This window comes from Gouania willdenowi, chromosome 1, assembly GCF_900634775.1.
Source record: "Gouania willdenowi chromosome 1, fGouWil2.1, whole genome shotgun sequence".
In the NCBI taxonomy this organism is placed as follows: domain Eukaryota; kingdom Metazoa; phylum Chordata; class Actinopteri; order Blenniiformes; family Gobiesocidae; genus Gouania; species Gouania willdenowi.
The window spans coordinates 26,738,192-26,762,945 of NC_041044.1; the positions used below are offsets into that span (position 1 = coordinate 26,738,192).

At 37.4% G+C, this 24,754-nt stretch overlaps 1 protein-coding gene across 1 annotated transcript; it reads right to left on the bottom strand.

Moving 5' to 3' along the window:
- Window positions 1-13,598: 13,598 nt before the first annotated feature.
- Window positions 13,599-20,236, bottom strand: rnaseh2a (ribonuclease H2, subunit A). The gene is made up of 9 exons (XM_028452793.1): window positions 20,158-20,236; window positions 18,889-19,024; window positions 17,029-17,100; window positions 16,725-16,851; window positions 16,552-16,639; window positions 16,134-16,271; window positions 15,030-15,117; window positions 14,253-14,376; window positions 13,599-13,903 (listed from the first exon to the last, which is right to left on the bottom strand). Exons 2-9 carry the CDS (start codon window positions 19,013-19,015, stop codon window positions 13,741-13,743), a joined length of 927 nt encoding a protein of 308 aa, XP_028308594.1. The 5' UTR covers window positions 19,016-19,024; window positions 20,158-20,236; the 3' UTR covers window positions 13,599-13,740.
- Between the last annotated feature and the right edge of the window lie 4,518 nt (window positions 20,237-24,754).

Sequence of the window (24,754 nt, forward strand, 5' to 3'; positions counted from 1 at the left end):
TAACTAGTACTGTAACGCAATATTTGTCTAAAGAAATAACGCCGTTAGCGTTACAATATGGTGCGTTTGTCCGATACTTTGCTAGCTGCAGTGTACTTCCTGTATACAGTGGCGCTACATATTTAACAGTAGAAGAAGAAGCATTGTCAGCGTGTTTCTGTTTACATCACGTGCGCCAATCATGGCGAGTCAATGCGGGAGCGGGACGTGCTTCTCAGAGTGGAAATACGCGTCTTCTTTTTGTCTCCAAAAGATGCATCAGTGAAGCTAAGCTAACGCTGCAGCTGGATTTTAACGGACTGTGACTGTGATCCAGGGACAGGTCAGCCAAACTATTGCACGGTATGTTGTTGTAAATATGCAGCCTGTCGCTACTGCTGAGTCACTGCTAACAGCAGCGCGTTAGCCTGATGTGTTTAGCATTGTGTAGCTGAGAAAAATGCTGTGAATTAGTTTTTCCACATTCATTTTTTATAAGCATTTTCAACAGCAGAAGTTGCATCTGGAATATGCACAGCTTACTTTACATTACTGTGCGAAGGCTGAAAAATTACTGTTTTAATTTTTGAGCAGCTGTTATGTGCTTTATATGCACATCATTTATAGTTGTTTTATAGGAGTTGATCAACAGTGGATTATTATATTATTACAGCACTAATATGAAGCTGTATGGACACAAATGACCCAAAATAAATAATACATTCTTTAATTCTAAGTAACTCAAAAGTTACTTTTTATAGTAACGCATTACTTTTTGGTGTCAGTAATCAAAATAGTAACTGAGTTACTTTGTGGATGAAGTAACTAGTAATGGTAACTTGTTACTTTTTTTCAGTAACTAGCACAACACTGGACATGGCTGAATTCGAACTGTGACCCACCCCCACTCTGATAATCCCTCCCAGTCTCCTCCTCTGGAGTCACGCACAAAGTTGCGAACGCGCGCTGAACGTGGAGCAGGAGGGTGTGATCGCCAAGACTTTGTCTTCCAGGGTTTCATTAACTAAAATACTTAATTATAAGGCACAGACAGCACGCAGACGTGCCATTTTTTTCAAAAATTCATACTTTTACGATATACTATATGATGCAAATAAGAATCTATTCTTTAATTAAATAATTTGAGTACCCCAGCTTTAAAGTGCTATTAGTGCCACTCTGCAAATTAAACATGAAAACAGAGATTGATAATTTATACCAGTCTATAATTTAAACCCAAACCATCAGCAATTCTAGTGTGTATATGTACAGTATATATTTTGTTTATGCAATCTGTATATATATTCTGTTTTTATGATGCAATGTCCTTTCTTCCCCCTTTCTCTCTGTACTGTGTATGTGTGTATACTGTATACTTTTTTTTTTATTATGCTGTTTATCTGCTGCTGAAACTCTGCACATTTCCCCTTTGTGGGACTAATAAAGGTTGTCTTTATCTTAACTTTAAATCATGTCAATTGTATACAATCATTAGTGACAATATAAGACTAAGTATCAGTGTAATTAATATTGTTATTCCCAACTATTTCCAGGGAGAAAAGTGTTAATTTTGACCACACATTTTGATTTAGTCTCAATTTTTGTCTTTTTAATAAAATCCTAATAATTATCATATTTAGGTGTATATAGTAGGCCTATTAATGTTGATATCTTTAGGTTCAGTCTGGTTTGAGTCTGCAAAATGTTCATTTATTTTAATCCACAAAATCACCGATTGATATGTTTTTTGTGCATTGGGTGGTCCTTCTTCATTTTGGAAGATTTCATAATTTTTTACCTGCAGTTAAGGCCACTTTCTGATTTGACGTGAATGCACTCTGGCAACGATAAATAAATGATTACGCGACTGAAGTGAAGCTTGACTGGCCAGCAGCTGTTACCTCAACTTAACTTGAAGCACTGGTAAAAGATCTTTGTGCGTTTGCATATGAAACAGGCTGAGTGAAAGTCCGTAGATTCTTAAAGTGATCCTGAGGCCTGACTCTCCACCTCAGCTGGAAGTATTCAAACAGTTTTGTTGTTGCGTTCTAAGTTAAAGAGTTCAATGTCTTTAATCTCGACACCTGAATGCAAAGGCGTTCAGCGTCAGCACAGACAGCTGTCGTGCTTCTGCTGCCAGTCCAATGAAAAATGGAACCAATTGCTTTGCATTATTCAACATTCCCAGTCACACATTGGATTTGTCACCAAGATGCATTTTACTGATCCCCAGCCTTTGGTTTTCCTTGATCCACTTGTCAACATGGAGGAAAAAAGTGAAATCTTTTTGGAAAATAAACCCTCTTTGCTGTGGAAAGTCTGCAAAAACACTGTCAATACAATGACTGCCTGACGTTGTCAAAAACAACGGAAGACAATTGCAACATTCACTGGTAATCTGACTGTCCATGTAAAGAGCAAAGTCCATGTCTCCATATATAGATGATTTTATTTTGTACAGCTAATCTATGTCTACACAGAGTCAGAGGAGAGATGTTGCTCATAGGTGGTGTTTAGCATCCAGGGCTTAATGACACTCTGTGAACAGATGGAGCTGATCAGCTTAAACCACTCACTATGATTTACTGCCAACAGATCCTTCTGAGTTCAACATCAGCTCCCACGCACACCAACATCAACACTGCTTACGTACCACCTCCAACCCACAGAAACACCTTAGGTCAGGTTTATTTGTAACTTCTCTGTCAATGATCATGTGTAAATCATGTGTGATTCTTTTTGTTTTCTATAGTTCACCTGTGGGAATTCTTCTATCATGTTGAATATCTATTTTTGTCCTTAACCTTCTTTCATACTTGTTAATGAGACACTTTTGGATTAACTGTAGTTTTAATGATTGTCTGTAATCAGAAGTAGTAGTCATAATTCAAGTCATGATAAGTTATTAGATTTTTAAATCTGATATAGACTAAGCCTTTTCACACTCTGGAACTGCGCATGCGTGACTTGGGGGGTCGCAGGTTGAGAGGGATTTAAACATAAACAAGCTCGTTCACTCTGTTGATATGTCCAACCTAATAGCATTAGTAATGTTATTCTAGAGATCTTTAGTGTTTTTAAAGTGTTTATATACTGTATATATGTAGCCGTACGGACAACCCCCGGTGCTATTCGTATGGCCTATGGCGTTACCGGAAGTCATGTAACCATTCCGTACATTCAAATCTGAAGAAAAAATGCAAGAAATTCAAATCCACTTCAGAAGGTTAGAGTTAGGGTTCAGGTTATGGGTTAAGGTTAGTTAGTCGGTAACGATCTGAGAACTTTCAGAAACCTATGTGAGCAGCTCAGCAGCGGTATAGAAGCAAGGCAGTCCCCTCGCTTCCACACAGATTACAACTGGTGCACGAAAACACCGACGACCTGGGTCTCCAGCGGACGGAATTTAGACTCTACCCAGGAATGATGCACATATCCAGGCACTTTTGTAAAACCGACGAGAGAAGCAGTATCAATGCGACAGACCTCCTTCGTTTCCACATTCATTCTCCTAACCTTTGAACTTGTGATTGTTATGTGTCATTATTATTTATGGGACAAGCAAGATTTCCGAGTGTGAAAAGAACAGTATGAGTTTTCACATTTATGAGATACACCATTCACTAACCAAGTCCATGATTATTTTTATTAAGCTATTATTTTAAGTCAACTTACAAATTTGAAGGAAGTGCACAGGATGGACACTAAACAGGCCTATAAGTGAAACCGCACTGATCAGCTGATTGGTCACTGTTTAATAAGCCACGTAAAACCTGAATTTTCAACACGTGCGCAGCATTAGCTTTCGCAGCTAACTCTGCATTTCTGCCTTGGAGACGATATCACGTTTCCACAAAAAATCTTTCAAGGAATCAATGCTCTAATGGTAAAAATAATCTAAATCTCTGTCAGACTCGTTGTCAGCCAAGGCGAGTTTATCCATCTTGACCCTTGAACTCTCACTCGAGAACTGAACAAGAGCGAGATTTCCGAGAGTGTGAAAAAGCTTACTGAAATGGAATCAAACCAATCATTATGTGAGAAATTCACACAAATGAACAAGCATGGTGTAGATAGGTGTACATTTTTTTGTTTTATTTATTTATTTATTTATTTTTCTTTCCCCCTTGTTTATCTTTTATCTTTTTATTTAATGTTAAAAAACACATCCCCCCATGGGGTGCCGATTGTAAAGTTTCGCATCAACTTTTCCAGATATTTAGCAACAAACCACGCTTAAAAAACGTACTTTTGACCAGATTTACAGCAATATTTGTAAAATTTGTGATATTTTCTTTCTCGTAAATAATGTCAACGTTAAATCAAAATGTTAAATGTTAAATCTAAATGTAATGGGTGAAACTAAATATTTAGCTAATATGCAAATCCACCTGATGTACCAAAATAAAAGCTCATTTAGATTTAACATTTAGCATTTAGATTTAACAATTATATTTAAATGTAGATTTACCATTTAGATTTAGATTTAATATTTAGATTTAGCATTGACATTATGTTTTCATGGGAAAAATAAATATCACAAATATTGCTGTAATTCTGGTCAAAAGTAACATAAAAAATTCACATACGTTTTTTAAACATGGTTTGTTGCTAAATGTTGCAAAAAGTTGCTGTTTATTTTAGCATGCACAATTTTACAATGGGCGCCGCCACTCCCCTCCAAAAAAAGCAAACAAAACAAAACAAAAACAATAAAACGTGTTACAAATCATAAACCATCCAAAATGTGTGATTCAGTTGAGTTAGTCGTGCATTGTGTTGATAGTTGAATGTGATCATGTTTGAAAAAGAAATATTGTAACAAATATAAACACATGGCTGGGAGGAGACATAGACTGGACTGCTCGGGTGATCTAAATATTTATCTGGCTACTCCAATAGTTGTGATGTAAATGTAAAATATGCTGTTTTTTATTTGGTGACCCATTTACCAGATCCTCAGTCTCCGCCTCCACCTCTGGCCACATGCTGCCTTTGCTGCTTTCGCTCACATTAACAATAAATTATGAATGAACGCACATTAATTTTACATCTTTTTTGTTCATTTGGTGCTGTGAGATTCTAGGAGAGGAGATTGTCGGAGCTCATGCAAAATACAGTTTATATGGCAAAGGCCTGTTCCTCCTGCTCAGTGCAGAAGCTATAAAAAGTGACATCATGCTTTTTAAAAAAGGCAGCCTGAGGGATCACAAACTGACTTTCTGTAGCCAAAGCGTTAGCTGTACTGGGATTGGGAATATGCCTGCTACGTCTGGAGAGATTTAATTTCCTGTGCAGGCAAAGGTGAGCTCACACAAGCCACGTCATCGTCCATATCTCTGTGTCTCCTCCTGTGTTCAGATCTGTTCTGGGATTATGTGAGATACACAAGCTGTAACATGCAGAGCATTAGTGCAGCACAAAGTGGAAACTCATGAATCATAGTCACTTCTATTTACGCAGCTGCTTTGGGATCTAAAATGACTTATATAGGCTACTAAAATGTACTCTGTAAAGTACAATGCTATTCATTTCAGATACATGCGATAAAATCTCCTGAGTAGACTTTGTATCGTTTGTTGTGGCCTCTTTCTCATTCTTGTGAGTTCATAGATGTGGTTTCCTTTATTTAACAAGTTCTTACTCCTAAATGTATCAGATTGTGTATATTTTTTTTTTTACAGTTGTGTCATTACTTTCATCCCTGAACTTTGTTCAGCAACAACTGGAGCCATTTGAAAATATAAAACAAGTATAACCATGAGAATATCAGAAATGAGAGAAGAATATTTCAGGGTTAAATGAAACCAAATGGTTTGGTGCGGCGTCTGCAGTGATGCGGAGTCTGCACCAGTCCGTCATTGTAAAGAGGGAGTTGAGCCAAAAAGCGAAGCTCTCTATTTACAGGTCGGTCTACGTTCCAACCCTCACCTATGGTCATGAACTTTGGGTCATGACCGAAAGAACAAGATCACGGGTACAAGCGGCCAAAATGAGTTTCCTCCGTAGGGTGGCTGGGCTCTCCCTTAGAGATAGGGTGAGAAGCTCAGTCATTCGGGAGGGGCTCAAAGTAGAGTCGCTGCTCCTCCGCATCGAGAAGAGCCAGATGAGGTGGCTCGGGCACCTAATTAGGATGCCCCCTGAACGCCTCCCTAGTGAGGCGTTCAGGGCACGTCCCTCCGGAAGGAGGCCCCGGGGAAGACCCAGGACACGCTGGAGAGACTATGTCTCTCGGCTGGCCTGGGAACGTCTCGGGGTCCCCCCGGAAGAGCTGGAGGAAGTGGCCGGGGAGAGGGAAGTCTGGGCCTCCCTACTGAGGATGCTGCCCCCACGACCCGGAAACGGCTAAGCGGGAGAAGATGGATGGATGGATGGATGGATGAAACCAAATGGATGAAGTGTGTTTCAATAATTGTGCCAATAGAAAGGTTCCAAAGGCCCCCAAACTGTTTACTACTAATAATTTATTTATTTATTTGTATGTTTGCTTTTGTGTTAGCAGGATTACGTCAAAACTAACAGATTTTGAATAATGTAACCTTTATTCATCATCACAGTGAAATTACTCTCTGCATTTAACCCATTTTCCCCAGGGGGGTAGCAGTGGGCTGTCAATTGCAGGTGCTCGAGGAGCAGTTTGGATTAGAGTTAAGGCAAGGCGAGGCACATTTATTTGTATGGCGCATTTCATACACATGGTGCTTTACATGATCAGAAAACATTCAACAGCTTAAAATCTATGAGTACATTAAAGTCAGCAAAAAACAAAACAAAAAAAAAAAACCCATTTAAAATCATCAGTAAAATCATTTAAAATCATCAACAAACACATTACGTCAACAACATGACCAAAAATGAAGGGACTTGCATCCCGTCGTGATGGCCCAACTAGGCCACCACTCCAAATCCAATCCAGAATCTTAATCAGATTGAGCTAAGGGAAACATACTTGTCTTGTTCACTCTTACTCTTAGAACAGTTGCTTAGTTGAGTCAATACATTTGTAATCAGAAAGGTTTTATTTGGATTTGGAAAAGCAGCAAAGCCTCTATATAATATGGTTGACGTGTATGTTTCTATAAATATTCATTTATTTTTTTCAATTTGATCATTTGGGTTAGTATTGTGTCCTGATCTGATATCGGATATCGGTCCGTTATCAGCCAGAAAACGAATATGGGATTAAATCGGACTACATCTAAAATCTCCGATAAAAGCGCTCCGATACGTTTTTGTAGTTTAGGGTTAGGGTTGTTTATATCAAGTGATGTTACTCAAACAGAGAACAACAGTCAACAATTGAAGTTCACTTCATTGATTTTTTACTGTCAGTATATGGTCTAACATTCTACACTATAAACACTGAAAGTATGTATGAGTCGTGCTGATCTCGTATCGGATCAATATCAATATCGGCCAATACTCAACATTGCAATAATGGTATTGTATTATAAGTGAAAAAGTTGTGTTGGGACATCCCCAGTTAGCATTGGTTGTGTTAACGACATTAAACACTGCATATGTAAAAATATATATATCGTACTGTTTCTTATTCATTTATGTATTTTTGTGAACAATCTTGGCCCTTTTCTTTTGGATTGAGCATCTGCTCCCTAGAATCAGTGCATGTGACTGGCAGAATTGATCCAGGATCAAGGTGAATGAAACAAAAGGGCCACGTTTAAGTATTTCAGTACAACAGGGCCACCATGTGGACAGAAGTAGCTATTCTAATCCCCCCCATGTTAAATGAGCTCAGTGAAATGTCAGACCTTCAGAAACAGCCTAAGTTTCAAATATCATTTAATCTAAATGTGTATGTACATCAGCACAGAGAGGCTGTTGGAAGAGGCCCAACAGGATGTGACATTCAGTAAAAATGAATTCGTAATCAGAGAATTATTCACAGTCTGCTGGAGTCTCTTTAGGGAGAACACAAAGCAAATGCCATGATGATGATCGTGCAATTTAATTTAAAGATTCTCAAAGGTCAGTGAGGTAGACAATGGTTTCTACAAAACAAGCAACCTTATTTAGTGTGCATTATTAGTCCTAATCAGTCTGATGTAAATATCTGCCTTATGGTGAATGTGAAGCAGTTGTTAGTGCTAAATATCTAGATCTATTATCTAAGTGGTGATAATGTTGTAACAGGATGCTGCATTTAACAGAATGTTGAATTCTTGATTGGTTACTTAACCTTCCTTAGGTTATTGTTAGGTACAGTATGTCCCAAAACAACTTTCCAATATCATATCAATGTTGCAGCCTTGCATATGGGCCGATACCGATATTGATCCGATATCAGCATGAATCATACATACTTTTCTCTCTCTCTCTCTATTCATTTATAATAATTATTACTTATTTTGTAGTGTGGAATGTAAGAAAAGACTGTTACTCAAACAGAGAACATACCTTAGTAGGTATGAGAAAAACTGACCCATTTATTATTAACCAATTGGTTACATCATTTTTTACCTTCAACATAATATCTACATAATTAATTGAAAAAATAAACAAATAAAAAATAATCAGAAAATCCGGAAATTTGAATCCGATGTTCATTTTCAGGCTAATATCGGAACGATATCCGATATCGGATCGGGACACCCCTAGTTATTGTTAGAGTTCAAAGGTCTTAATAAGTGTCCCCAATATTTTTGTCACCAAAGCTTCATTCAGTCTGTGTCAGTGATGAAAAAAGAACCAGAGCAAACCAATTACAGAGATGGAAAGAAACTGGGACTGTGTGTGACTGCCAGGGACTTGGAATCATGTTGACCTCTCTTAATCCGGCTCTGACTGTAGTGCCTGAGACTGCTCACACATCGCTGAGGTGTTATGGAGAAAAATGTAAACAATAATGATTAAGAATAATTAATTCTCAATGAACAATGAAATGCATAGTGTATATAATCACAACAAACTTCAACAAAAGAAAACTGAAAAACTGAATTAACCGAACCGAAAACATGAACAGAAAGTGAATAAACATATTCTCAAGTTGTGACAACATTAAATGTGCAAAGATGTAAATCAAAGATTAAAGATGTTATAAATAGCATAATCTGATGATTAAGACAACAGTTCATATTTGAGAAAAAAATGATTGTTTTATCAGTACAAGTTTCATAACATTATTCCCTCTTGATGAAAATGCTCATTTCCTCTGCAGTTCGGTCAGTGGCTAAACTTCAATGTCAAACATTCCTGACTTCCTGTCCTAACTATAAAGGAAGGAACAGTACGTGCTTGGCAGCAACACAGTCAGCCAGGTTAGTCGTCAGCAGTGACTCATTGTGGTTGTTGATCTCCTGGCAACAGTCACTTGTGTTAATCAATGGAAAACCCAACTCGATGCCAACATTAGTAGATCCTAACCTGCTTCTATGTTGTCTAATTATAGCAGATTGTTCTTATTTATCAATACATTAGTGAATGCTCTTTTACTTTATTTCATTTATCATTTTACATGACAATAAATATGTTCAAATGGATGCAATGATTGTTTTCTGTCCATTGGTAATCAAACATGAACTAGCAGGAATTCATCACTTCTGCTTCTGTCATATACTAAACATGTCGATAATAAACAGTGAGAACCTGAACCTTACATTCAACGTTAATTAACACCATTAGGAAATCCTGTGAAAAAACATGCTTGAAGTAGCTTCAGTGGTTCCATCAATATATCAGATTTTTCCAAATAACCTGTTTACAAAGTGTTTAGGCCTCCATCCTATAATCACATCCATTGATTTGCTGTGTGACAGAGGCAGGATGATCTAATAGAGTTACTGTAAACAGACTTAAGCTGAAATAGATCACCCTTCCAGTCCGCTTCAGGCATGGCCCAACTATTCCAATCCCATTGACGTAGTAGGACACTGGGAGGCTGGGGGATTTAGAGGAAAAGCCTGAGTAGATTATAAAAGGGTGTCAGCCTGAGGAGGTCTCACACAGGACCCTGCCTTCCAAGGAGATCCAGAGAACTACTGCGGATACTGCATCGGAGCTTGGACCAGCTCCTTTCACAAGTTCATCTTGGTGACATCAGTGCAGCATCTATCATCATGGAGCCTGTGGCCCAGATGCTGACCACCACCACAGCCTTCGACAGAGACTCACTACCCAGGAAGGTCCTGCGAGCAGCTCCGAGAGGAGCCTCGTCCCACTTTGTGGGGACTTCTATTGTGATACTGTCCTCGTTTGCTGTGTCCAGTTTGGCTATGAACTGTGGGAAGAAGATCCAGGAGTCTCGAAACAAACACAACGACCACTAGCAACGATGATCTGATGGGATCATCTTTTCTTTACAGCCAACATTTGGACAAGTCAAAGATTTACAAGATTCCCTGATGGTTTTAGCTCAAAGACTGATGCCTTTTAGTTGTTATAGAGAAACATGGAAAATGTGCTTTCGAGTCAGAATAAAATGAGGAGCAGAAAGACATGAAGACATCCAAGAAGTGGAGGATGGATTAAAAACTGAAGAACTTCCAGTAATATCTTTGAAGGAAACATCTCAGTGTACATGAACTTGTTTGACTGGTATATCACAGGAGCAACATCATCAGACCTCTTCCGCTTTCTTGCCTCAAAGCAAAAGGTGTTAACTGCAGTCGGCACATGTTCTATATTTAAATTTATCCGTGACATTGTTATTCATAAATTGTTGTTGAAGTCATGTTGAAATTTGAACAAGGGAAACTGTATCTTTAAAGACATATTTAGATGTCTTCCATGTTGAGCTGTAGTCACCTTCCAGTTACTGCTAGAGATAACTGCTGCTTGTGCAGGGCTAAAAACACCACTGTCATTTTAACATCCTCAACTCAGATTCGAGCCCTGGTTGGAAAACATTCTGTGTCATTAAGTGCTTCATATTCCGATTAGCATTAAACTATTTGAACAACCATACGGAAACACATAACAGGAAGTCTCTCATCTTAAAATAGAAATATATGATATCTTAGTGCACAAAGGGGACATCTGTGTGTACATGCACAGGATGACATCCCATACTTGATTTGTTGGGCTCACTGTGCAGTCTTTGCTGCTTTACTACAGCTTAAATGACATTTTTCCCAGATGTTGCACAGCCTTGCATTCTCTACTGTGATTGGCTCTAAAGGTTCTGGTCAGATGCCTGTGAAGTATCTATATTATTTACCACTTTGTGTACTGCTTTGCAGACATAATGAAGCGGCAGTTATTTTTGTCTGTTGGATTCAAAATCGTTTAAGTTTTTCCATTAGTTATCCTTGAAGTATTTTTCTTCATTTGACGCGACATTAATTTTCGCCTCTGCTGCACCAACGTACATTTTAACTGGCATCATGTTTACTAAAGCTGCTTTAAAATCAACGTTAAAAGAAAGAAGACGCAGACATTATTAAAACTGACTTCATTCCATTAGACAAACTTATAATAATGTAGTTTTAATAAAATGAACCAGGAGTCATAGCTAGTGTTTGTCCCTAAAAAAATGCATTAACAGACTAGTATTTGGCTGCTCTGTATTAAAAACATCCATAATTCTCTACTTGTGTTTGTGTTGACTCTTTATTTATGTACTTGTATGGTGTAATTAATTTTGAAAATTTAAGAATGATGTTTGTCAAGCTGCTCAAAGCTGTCAGAAGCAGCTGAGCATCAAGTCATTTAGGATTGCTGCATGATGACTGTGCAGATATCAAACAACCCTCCTAAAAATGCAAGGCATGAAACAAGTAAAACAGAAATCATTCTAAATATCTGGTAAACAGTTAATAAATGCTTAAAATGATGCTGCATGTGCACGGTTTGTTGAAATCGCCTTTTTTTCCCCCAACTCTCATGACCAGGATTGGGGAAAATTATAATTGTAATTGTGTAATTAATAATTCATTACAACTATGGCATAATTATAATTGTATCTGTAATTGAAAACATTTGTTGCTGTTGTAATCCTAATTAAATTGTAATTGAGTTCAGATAATTGACTTTGTAGTTGGCATAAACATTCTATACAAAACGTCAATTATAATTTGATTAAAGGCAAAACTGGGGAACCATGCTATAGGTCTATGGATTACACATACATTGTTAACAATTATTAACATAGTTCATATCAAGTCTTGACACTACATTTCAGATCTCTTGAGCATAATTTTGTCTCTTTTTTTTTTTTAAATAATTGAAATTGAGGGGTATACTGACAAAAAAAAAAAGTCGTTAATATCAATATTTTTATGGATAAGAACGCCTAACAAGGTCACTAAAAGATGAGAAACAGATTGGATGATAGATAATATATTTTAGTGTATTTTACAGCTGATTTACTGTAGGACATGGATCAAAACTGACCGGTTATCATAAGAGATGCTAACAGAAAGCTAACAGAAGAAGTTTATGTTTTATGGGCTTATTTATTAAAGCTGCAGTTTGTAAGTTTTTTGTTTCATTTGTTCAAAAATCCATAATCCTCTTATTATATTGTAATGCATATTGTAATACAAAGTGTTCTGAGTGGACAGTGAATCTCTTCTCCTGGCTCTGTAAATGAGCTTTAGGAGTGTGACTGGACTTCAGCCAGTCAGAGATCTTTCTACCAACAGGGCGATCCATGAGCTGTTTTAAGCATTACTATTGGTTGCTTGAGCTGCTCGTCAAAAGTTGATGCGCATTCTGGATCTGAGAGTAGGGACAGTCCCATGGCATTATATTCCAGTTGAAAGTCTCAAATGCAGCTTTTGGCAAAGCGGTTACATGACAAAGCAAGAGGAAAAGGGAAGACAGAGGTGGAGAAGCAAGAGTGAGAACAGATGGAATAAATAGCTTATTTAAAATGATCTAAGGTGGAAAGAACAGACCCAATTCATCTGCAGTGTGGACGGAGTGTGTCTGCTCTGATCAGCTGAAATCGGCTGCATGGTTTTTGAGCAGCAGCTGTGACTCTGACCCTCTTGCTGTCCTCACAGCAGTGAGTGATATGTGCATTCATGTCTCTACATCATCAGAATACTCTCCAATAACACAAGATAAACTTCCTACATTTGTTACTAGTCTCTATGGAGAAAACAGTTGCAAAAGGTTCCACAGTGTACACATGCACACAAGAGTTTCATTCAGGAGGGGAGAGGGGGAGCGCCTTATGATTCTACATACCCCAGCTTTAAAGGCTCAGTAATTGTAATTAACTGATTTTGAACTTTAATAATTGAGAATGTAATTGTAATTGACTTTCAGTTCGGAAAAAAAATTATTGTAATTGGAAAAATGCCAGTAACTGTAATCGTAATTTAGTTGTAAATGAACAGAAATAATTGAAGACGTAATTGTAATTGAAAAATATAATGACCCTAACCCTGCTCATGACAAACATGTTGATGGTTTGACTAATTGACTTTCTGACTCATGTTGGGAATGCTGCTGTTTAAATATAGGCCACTAGGGGGCAGAGCTAGCATTAGCGATAACCACAACTGCATCATTTATACTCACCTAATCTTCTCAGGGTTGACCTCACACTCAATAAGACATTTCAGTTTGTTTTACAATCATCTGTTTTCCAATATTTAATAGGCGATAGACCACATGGAAACATTCCCATAGAAATGCATAAATTGGCAAAATAAGGTTTAAATATCCTTTTATTTTCTTAAAAACTAAAACAAGTGCAAAAATAAAGGCAAAGTTTTATCAAGCTTACATCCCAAAATGTTTTGCTGCGTAAGAAAAACCTACGATCATACAAGCACGTCCTCTGATGTGATTTCAGAGCGTGTCGAGGCTCTTCAGTCGGCGCTCTGAGAAGAAGCGATGTGTCTGATGGGACGGGTTGTGGTCGCTACTCCCAGCTGATGCAGTGAAATAGGACAGCATGGATCTGTTGTTCTGCCGCTGCGCTGCCTTCTCCCCGTCCTCCTCGTCATCGTCCCTGAGGACAGATAAGCACTTACTGGTTTTCACACTGCAGTTCATCTCCTGAGGGAAAAGCATTTGCACGGCCAATAGGCGTGACTTGAAATTAAAAGAAGCTTTGCTTATTGCACAGAGACGCATTTAAACAAATCGTGTCGAGCCAATTTTGAACAAAAACTTCTGGGCGAGTATGAATCACTTTTAACGATTTCAAGAAACAGTGAAATTAGGCATTTCAGAGAGCAGAATGATATCACTTTATACGATATATTCAACTATGCAGGCATTGTTTATTCACGCCTTCATCCAAGCATTACATTTTAATCCCAGGCCTTTAATGATGATTACATTTGAGGAGGATTTACCAGTGAACAGCTACTGCTTTGGTGTCCAGCAGGCTTTGGGCTGTGCTCCAGCTGAATCGGACAAACTGGGGATATCCAAAGACGGGGTCTAAATACTTCAGCAGCCATGCTTTAGTCTTTGGATCTGAAATCACAATAAACAAAGTCTTATCGTACAGAGGTGGGGAGACTTTCTGTTTGGAAGGAATACAATGCAAAAAAAAACATAATAATAATAATAATAATAAAAGTAACAAAAAGACAGTCATCAACATCACCCGCCAAATTGCTTGTCATTAAAACTCACAACTTTTTCCTAAATGTCCTAAATCTAAGAACTTAGATGTATACATAAGAAAATATTATCACATCAGAATATAAAATTACTATCTTAAACATTTTCTAAGAAAAGTTGTCCCCTTTGAAGATACCTCGAACAGAGTAAAAAAAAATAGAACAAGGCCAATAACTCCAAAAAAACAATTGCGCACTTCTCATTTTCGAACTCCATCAAGGGATTGATACCCCGAAACAACACACTGAATTTGGTCATCCTTTGTTAAACAGTTTCAGAGAAAAGCTGTCCCCTTTAACTCGGACGCAGAGACAGACAACGGAGCTCAAACCTATATCCCCCCTTCCACATTTTGTGGCGGGGGATAATTAGTACAACAGATGGAAATTAGCTTGTGGCTAAAATCTGAAATATATACATGTTTCATATGTTCATCAAAAGTACTGTCCCTTTTCTAAATAAATAAATAGTAATAATAATAATAAAAAATAGTAAGTTGGGACCATTGGGATATCCGGAGCCATAGTTCACGTCCACTTCTCCAAGATCTTCAGGAAAGTTCCAGCCTTTCACCACACGATCCCTGGCAACCTGTGAACCAGCCATCAGATTGTGGTCAATTATAATAGTGATCGATAATTAATTACAATTATGATGTCATTATACTTGTAATGGGAAATTCTGTTGATGTTGTAATCATAATTGAATTGTAATTGACTTTGGAATTGGTATGAAAATTCTAGAAAAACTGTCATTTACAATTTAATTAAATGCAAAACCAGGGAATCATGTTACAGTTCTATCAAGTTTCCCCTCTACCTGTCAGTTCTCTTGAGGGTCATTTTACCATTTCTAAAATAGTTGAAGCAGAGGGGTATACTGGCACAAAAAAGACTGAGACAAAATTATTAATAACAACATTTGTTAGTGTATTCTACAGCTGATTAGAGACATGGGTAAAAACTGACCCGTTATCATAAGAGATGCTAACAGAAAGCTAATACAAGAGGAAGGTTACATTTCATGTTTTTTTTAAATTTCAGGTTCAGTAATTGTGGTTAATTTTAATTGAACTTTAGTGACCCAGACCCTGCCAACCATTACCCATAGAAGCCCTTTGTTTAAAAAAAGCAGGTTTTAGTGGTTGCTATAGTGATTTTAATGTTTCTAAATTATTAAAAGTTCATTACAAAAAACCTTTTTCCAGATTAATTTTGGATGTTTAAGAACTGTTTAGTCCTTAAGTAGTTTCATATGTAGGAAAATATGAACGAGCTGCGTCAATAATCATTGCAGAAACATGAACTCAAGCTCTCATTTCATTGCTGGGAAAACAGTTTTATCTGATAAATCCATAGTGTTGGCCACAGAGATCAATAAATCGAGGATCCTTTCTTCAAAAAAAGTTGAATTTGCCGCTTTTTTTATTGTCACCGTAAAACACTGTTTGTTGACATTTTCTAACATTGCATTGTGGGATGTGGGGTCCCGTAGACGGATGCATCGACATGTTTTTGTATGTTGTATGTTTATGTAGGTGTTTGAGTATCACCATATCTAATTAAAGATCCCATTTATAAGGCATGTATTTGTATTTGGTGACCAACCTTGGCACAGATACTGGCTGCACTGACAACAGGAAAGAGTGAGTCAGCCTTTGGCCTCACAGTGACTTGAATACCAGGAAACCGCTGTGACAGTTTATCCTCGTACTTCTCTGCTGGACCCACAGTGTCCACATAAACCTGTGGAGCATCAGAAACATCAAACATGGTGTAGGAAAAAAGCCGGCAATCTAAAGATTTGATTTCAATCATAGAATCACTAAAAACTTTAATATTACACTTTGTACAGAAACTTTTACCAGGATAACAAAAATTAAGAAAGCAATTTGAATAGATTGATTTGAGATCATTTGAGTAGTTTTGGTCAACGAAAACACAATATACATCACATTGTAAATATTGTAGCTTCTTTTAGTAACACATCATAAATAATTATTTCCTGTTTATGTTGTTTACAGACCTCCTTAAGTTGAACTCCACTGTCTAAGGCGTACTGCACCAGACTGATGGCTGTATCGTGGGAAAGAGCATTCAGGTTGTATTTTGTCCTTGAAGCACAAATCAAACATGATGTTGGAGAGTATGTTTTTGTATGTAACAGGCCTCAAAGAGCTAAATATGATCCTTTTATACCTCTGCAGCATGCTGGTAGAGATGGTGTTAGGAGAGAGAATATGCAGAGCCCAGCCTATGTAACTTATAGCTTCATCCAGCTTCTCAAAAAGGTTTTCTCTTTCAGCCTCTGTTAGAGTCTTTGAATCTGTGTGGGGGAAACATTTAAAAAACACAATTTACACATGAAACAGTGATACATTAGCTTTGGGTAACTGGTTTCTTGGGTGTAGTGACATGTTAACAGAATTTATCGGCAGACGCTAGCATTTCCAAAATGGACATATTATCTGAACATGTGTTTCACTGCTGTTGGAAGGATTACCTGCCACTTTCAAGTCCTTCAGATCCTCTTTTTTGGAGACCGGGCAGAAACAAATACCATACACCATCGGCCCTGTACCATAAACAATATTGCTGCAGTTAGTAGCTTCCCCACATACGCAATGGTTATCACAAGTAGAGGTGTTCCGATCTGATATTGATATCGGTCCGATATCAGCCTGAAAACTAATTTTATCTGATTGTATGAGATTGCATCTAAAATCGCCGATATTTTTGTTGTTTTTGTCCCCGCCCTCAGTTTTTCCACCATATACTGACAGTAAAAAATAACTGAAGTGAACTTGAATTGTTGACTATTGTTCTCTGTTTGAGTAACATCACTTTATCAAGCCTTTTCTAACATTCCACACTACAAAATAAGTAATAAAATTATGTATGATTCGTGCTGATATCGTATTGGATCAATATCGGTATTGGCCAATACCCAAGGCCGCAATATCGGTATGGTATCGGAAGTAAAAAAGTTGTATCGGGACATCCCTAATCATAAGCAACTTATGATGACAGCTCAAAAATAAAACAAATGCAAATGAAATGTGATGCAATACAACAAACTTTGATAAAATATAAAGTAAAATCTGAAAACCAGTAAAAAAGAGAGCAAATAAATATGCTAGTAATCAAATATTGCAGTTTAAAAGTTGATCATCTCAGTAGGAAAGACTCTTAGTGTTGACATTTGTTGGAAAGAAAAACACTGTCGTCATTAAAACAGTCTTAAAGCTGCAGTTCGTAAATAGTCCATAATCATCTTTGAGCATTTTGTAATCAAAGTGTTCTGACTCTGAGTGGACAGTGAATATCTTCTCCTTCTCCTGGCTCTGTAAAAGAAGTTTATAAATCCAGGAGTGTGACGCTCCTAGAATCTGGATGTCAGCCAATCAGAGATCTTTCTACAAACACGTGTGCTCCATGAGCTGTTTTGGGCGTTTCTATTGGTTGCTCGACTGGCGTCAGGCGCGTTCAGGGACCATCGGTAGTAAACGTGCATTGGCGGATGTTCTAGCAGAAGTCTCCATAACAGTGTTAGATACAACAGTTACACAGCAATTCAAGCGGAAAAAGGCAGACCGAGGTGGAGCAGCAACAGAATAAAGTCACAAACACTGAGGAAAAACAGATCGCTTTCGCTTTGCATCCTCGCGGACCTCCGTGACTGCTTGGAGCCACGGCCATTGTTCACACACATCAGCTGTTAGCTACACCAGCCTATACAGCGAGAGCGGTAGAGCGGTAGAGCAGAAAGGAGAGAGTCTGGCTGTGTTTGTGTGTGGAAAGAAGGAGCTGCTGCTGCTCTGGTTCTGCAGCAAAGCGCACACACTTTTCTGACTCAAAATCACTGCACATCGTTTGATTGCATCATTGTGTCACACGCTGCTATTCAGCCTTGCTATTAACTCACTCCACCGAAGGCTGAATGTGGCTTTTTTTTTTTGCAATATTTGAATATTCGGTGCATTCCTACAAAGGGAGGTTGAGTTTCGGTTCCAAAATGGAGCGGAGAGAGGATTCTACAAACTGCAGCTTTAACTGGTACTATAAAAATTACAAAGGAATAAGTGCAAGATTAATCTACAATAGACAAGGTTTTCTTTAGATTCACGCTTTACTTAAAAACAGATGTTTACTCTATAAATAACAGAAATAGAAGGTTTGTAAAGTAGCCTAATTATAATCTATAGAAGAAAAGTATAAATGTGTAAGTGAATGTGAATCTCTGTCTTCACCTTCCAATCCTGTGTGCAAATATGCTTCATCATCACAGCTGGAGTCACGTTAGTCTGTAAATCTGTATGAAATGTATGAATAAGTGACTAGATGTTATAAACCGTTTGCATACCGAGCACAGGCCCCCTGCCGGCCTCGTCTATGCCCAGACAGCAGTCCTCCGTCTTGCACACATCAGGGATCTGAGAGGTCAGCCGGCAGCTGACGGAGTTGTTTTCCTCAAAGGGCTTCAGGTCCATCACTGTAGACTGGAGAGTTAATAAATACGTCATTGAAATGTATTTAAAGTGACTTCAAACTCGAGTGACCCGGATATATTTACATTTCAAGGCAATATTTCTAATGTTTAATGACTGAAAAAGGGGAAATTACTTTAGTTACAGTGGTTAGAGAAATTAGAATAAGATGAAAAGAAACACTAACCCATGCAAATGTTATACAAATATACAAGATTCTACAAGTATAATCAGCTATCGACAAACTACACTGTACAACCTAAGAAAGTTGTTAGGTTAAAGTGAAAGTCTTAGAGTTTGATGTGATGTTCACAGGCAAGAATGATTTCCTGTATCGTTATGTAAAGCACAGTGGTGGAATTATCAGAGGTTTGATCATTTTATAATTTAACGTATAATTGAGATTACTTTAAGAACAGATTGTTGTATAATATAATATTTTTTTTGTAAATCACAATCCTATTTAAACATGATGCTCTGGGTTACCACAGCTCTTTATAATCCCTTTTTTTATTGAACACAAATGAGCAATTACAATAAAGTGCACCATATGTCATATGAAATTGATACAAAAATGCACATCTGTAAAGATAACAGATCAGAGAAATAAGATAACATACAATAACTATGAATAACAGGAAAGACAACGAAAAAAAAAAAAAAAAAAAAAAAAACCCAAAGAAGGAAAAAAGAAAACACACACAAAGAATATAGCAAATAGCAGGAAAACATTTAGTGGTTTTCAGGTTTCAAGTGTTTACAGAATGAATGGTACAGTTTAACAGCTTCTTGGTTTTTAACATATTTAATATTTCATATTAAAAATGGGTGTAACTCGTCTTCAAAATGATGTCTGTGTCCATTTTATATTGTTTTATGAATATAGTATTTTACCAGAATGCTTAGAGTCTGTATTAGGAAGGAAAAGTCTTTTAGAATTGTAGTGTAATCCCTTTTACTGAACACTTCGAGACGGAGAATCCATAACTAAATGATATTGTAAACAAAGAGTCCACAACATGCTCAATAAACATTCCAAACACAAAGACTGCAACAAAAGCATTTAACATTATTATTCCTGGTTAGATAATGCAGGTAGAGTCATATACGAATAAGTAATAAGTATAAAAGCGGTCAGTTCTGACCTGTTGACGCTGTTAAAGGGTTTGTTCCCAGACGCAGGTTTGGCGCCCTGAAGTGACGTAATCACATAGCACGTGTTTTTCCTCTGTGGTTTTAAACAGCGCCACTCCGCCTCTAGTGGACAAAAGGGGATTTACATGTTATCGGCTCAAATTTAATTTGACTAGTACAGTGCCCGTCGGAAGTAGTATATAGTGGGAGGAGCTTAATAGAGTTGTCAATTATGGCCAAACGAGTATGTGTTTGAAGGTTGGATGTACAAAGAGATGTACATACTCTACTCTGTAGTGTTATAAAGGGGTAAATTGGTGGGTGCAAAGTAAAATAGCGTGTGTGATTTCCCTGGTTAAATTCTACGGGACATGCACATGATAAATGTGTTTGTTGTTGTTTTTTTTTTTACTCATTTTTATATATTTTTTTCGTTTGGTGTATGTTTTTTTTTAAAGTCATGTGTAATTTTGTATCTTTCTGTTGTCTTTTTGTGCATTTTTTGTATAATTATTGTTTTTTGTTGCCAGTATAGTGTGATTCTGGAGTCATTTTTTGTATTTTTGTGTATTTTTTGGTGTAGTTTTGTGCATTTCTGTTGTCATTTTGTGTATTTCTTTTAAAAATAAATATTTCGTTTTGTGTATTTTGACTCATTTTCATATTTTTGTTGTTGTTTGGTGTATTTTTCTGTAATGTATGTTTTCTGGAGTCATTCTGTGTGTTTTTGGAGCCTTTTTGGATATTTTTGTGCTTTTCTATTGTCCTGTTGTGTACTTTTTGGATAAATATTGTTTAGTTTTTAGTTTTATTTTACTCATTTAGTATATTTTTTATTATAAATGCGTGTGTGTGAGAGAGAGAGAGACTCACTACCTGTCCTCCTGGTTGCTGTGTGGGACTCTCTCCATCTCCTCCGTGGGTTCTCTCACACACACACGCACGCGCATTCGTTTTGCAACACACTTAAATAACTTTTAGCAGTACAAAAACATTTTTAATATTGACCTTCTGTTGTGGACGGGAGGAGGGTCTTCTTCTACTGATTATTAGCGGTTGTACATAAACAGACTAATGCGCTAGCGCCCCCTCACACTGAGGCCTAAAGCTGAATAGGTTTCATTCCTGGGTAAACATGAATGTGCCATCCGGGCTAAATAAATTTAAAATAAACATTTTTCAGCACCGAATAAGTCCAAAAATAATGCATGCACACACTCAAACTATGTGGAAGCAGTCAAAAAAGTTTCAGGTGAAACAGACACTGCGTCGGGGAGAAATTCACTCCACAAACACACACGCACAACTTCCTCGATTTATATATATATATATATATATATATATATATATATATATTGTTAGACAATCATACTGATCAGTAAAAATATTAGATTGGGGAATCATCCAAGTGTTTGTCACTGTAACCATATCTTCAAAAAAGTGCTCTCAGTATACCATAAATTGATTTTACCATTTATTGATTTAAAAAAACAAACAAACAGGACAATCATCATTTGTAGTTTTGACTGGTGACTGGATACCAAAATAAATGCAGTACATGACTCCAAAACACACAAAATGACAGAAAAATACAAGAAATAGCAGCAAAAACACACAAAACAACAGCCAAAATACACAAATGACACCCAAAACATAAAAAAAAAATGCTCAAAACTCCTTGCAAAACACACAAGATGACAAGGAAATTTACAAAAAAAAAAAAAAAATGCCAACAAAAACTCCATAAAACAATTACAACACAAAAATATGCAAAATGACATTTTATTTAAAAGCGCTTTTCAAGAAACTCAAAGACACTTTACAGGTTAAAACAACAACAGCAAACACAGTGATGAAAATAAAGAAATATAAATCAGAAAAAGGGAAAATAGAACATCAGAAAAGGCAGGAATGAGTGGATGGTTAAATGTTAAAAGCTGAGTGAAACAGGTGAGTTTTGAGAAGTGATTTGGAGGTCGGTGCAGTTGGTAGGGAGTTCCAGAGGGTGGGGGGCAGTGACAGAGAAAGCTCTGTCCTCCCAGGTTTTGTGCATGTTTTGACACTAGTGTTTCCCTCTCTACAATTTAAAAACAGGCTCATTAGGTTAAATTGAGTTTTTCCTAAATACACATGGGACAGAATGTTAGTGTGGGCATTTATATCTGAACAGTTCAGGTATGGTGCCATGAGCTCATTATTAGCTTAGAAAGGCGGCAGCACTATGACTAATCTGATCAGACTGCACAGGCCTACATTATGACACTGGATGAATATATCTGGGATATATCTCTCTATTAGCAGGCTTCATCTAACCAAACATTCCAGAGCAGCTGTACTACGAAGCGGGTTATCAACACGTCAGCTTTAGCAAGTCATTCCAACCTGGATGCGTGTGTGCGAACATAAAATGGATGGAGATAGCTCCGTCTGACCAATCACAAACATAGAGATCTGGGCTCCAGAGCAGCCTACGTTACAGAGGAACAGATCATTATTCCTTAAAAGATGAAGAATTAAAATCCATAATCCAGGCCAGGCCTAAAACAACACTGTTTTGCTGCTGCAAAAGCCAGGAAGGAATAAATCATGGCAGAAAAATACAGACTGTTAACGTGTGAAATTGTGAGATTATACAATATTAATTCATTGGTGACTTCAGGACTCCGATCATCCACTTTCACGTTATTACAGTACAGACTTGTTTCTATTCACAGTCTGACTCAGTTTCTCACACATTCCCACAGATCCAGTGCTTTCACCCCCAATTTCCACTGGATGCGGCTCCGCTGCGCTACGTCACCGCCGCATCACCGGAGCTGATAGGTTTCCACTTTATTCTATGTGTTAATTTCCACCGCTGCGTGTCCGCTCCTTCCCAGATGCGGTAGTCCGGTGCCCTCCGCCAGATATACGCAGGACTTCTATTTCTGGCGGACATCGGAGCACGACTCATCAATTGGCACAGAGCAAATGACGCTAAACAGGAAATTAAGCACGTACTCCGCAATAAAATATCGGGTTACTTTTCAAAATAAAACACTTCAGATTATAATTCAATTAAATACCTCACCAAAACGTCATAATGTGTAAAAACAAATTCACATCCACTATATTGATTCCTCTCATACTGTAACTGCACTGTAAACTGCAGCACCTTTGATTTAGTTCATGTTTTACTGGTGCAGTTTTATCTCTTCTCTGTTGGCTGTTGCTAAAAAATGTGGCAATGACAAAACCAGAGTCCAACATTCTTGTTCTCCTTTGTTAGGAACACTGACCTGTTTGTCTGTTTATTGTTGCGTTTATAACACATACATTTAACTGCGTTCTCGCACGATTATATAAATATCGTGAGAACTGCTCTGTCTCGTGACGTCACAGTCGTTCAACCGGAGTGCACCGCGGCGCACTCAAAACGCAACCGGTGTGGATTACCGGACGGCGGACAGCGGTGAAAAACCAGATCGGTCCCGTGGCGCAGCGGAGACGTATCCAGTGGAAAATCCGGGTTATACTCGCTCAGATCTTATCCAGGACTTAACCCGGTCCCGACCAGGTTAGCCATTCATCGTAAGTTAGCATGGTGATTTACCACGGTAAGTAGTTAACCAGTGTCGTAGTACAGCAGATACAGAATAAATCCCAGAAGTTAACGCGATAAGAAAAATTCCAGCTTCGTAGAACAGGCCCCACAGGCTTACGTGATGGATGAAAAGATAATAATAATATAAAAAATAATCATAATCATATCAATAATAGTAATAATAATAATAATAATAATAATAATAATAATAATAATAATAATACATATCATTTATATAGCACTTTTTTTTAAAAACTGGAAGATGCTTTACAAAGATAGCTTTAAAAATACCTGGGAAACAAAGTGAGAAAACATTTGCTGAGCTAAGCTTTTACACGCTGTTCCTTTAAACTGAAGTTATAACAAGTAAAACTGTCACATTAAAACATTTTTAAAATCATTCATTAGACTTTGTGCATATTTGTGCAATAAATACCTGCAAGATGAAATAAAGTCTCAATTTTGGGTTGCTGATGTCTTCACCTCAATGTTGAATGATTGAAGTAAAAAATGAAAAAAAAACATCAGATTTATTACTGTACACATGATTTTAATTTGCTGGATTTACTTCGTTGACATCCTTTCTCTATCCAGAATCTGCATTCCTTTAAAGTTTAAATCAGATTAGTGTTTCAGTTTTGTCGAGGCAGGAGGCAGTTCACAAGTTCACTGCAGCTGTTTTTTTTTTTAGTTTTGCGCTTTTCTCGTTCTATTTATTTAATTTATTTATTTATTCCCCTGAATAATTTAAGTTCATTCACCTTATTTTTTGGTATGCTGTACATTTCTATATATCCAATATTTTCACATATATTATTGACTATTATCATCTTTTGTTTAAAAGCAAAGACAACTAGTCAAACTCGTGTTTGATTGCAAAAAAATGCAGCTGTAATTTATGGTTGGGGGTTCGATCCCAGGCCTATGTGCCTATGTGTCAAAGTGTCCTTGGGCAAGATACAATTGCTCACAATGGTTGACTTGCAGCTGCATGTCAGCTCTGTGTATGAATGTGAACTTGAACG

Bases quoted from the DNA above. Each gene is read 5' to 3' on its own strand.
- rnaseh2a (XM_028452793.1), bottom strand. From the start codon at position 19,015: ATGGACCTGAAGCCCTTTGAGGAAAACAACTCCGTCAGCTGCCGGCTG. The intron at 17,101-18,888 runs GTATGCAAACGG...TTTATGGTACAG, and splicing joins CGGCAGGGGGCCTGTGCTCG to GGCCGATGGTGTATGGTATT. The intron at 16,640-16,724 runs GTATAAAAGGAT...TTGTGCTTCAAG, and splicing joins TCTACCAGCATGCTGCAGAG to GACAAAATACAACCTGAATG.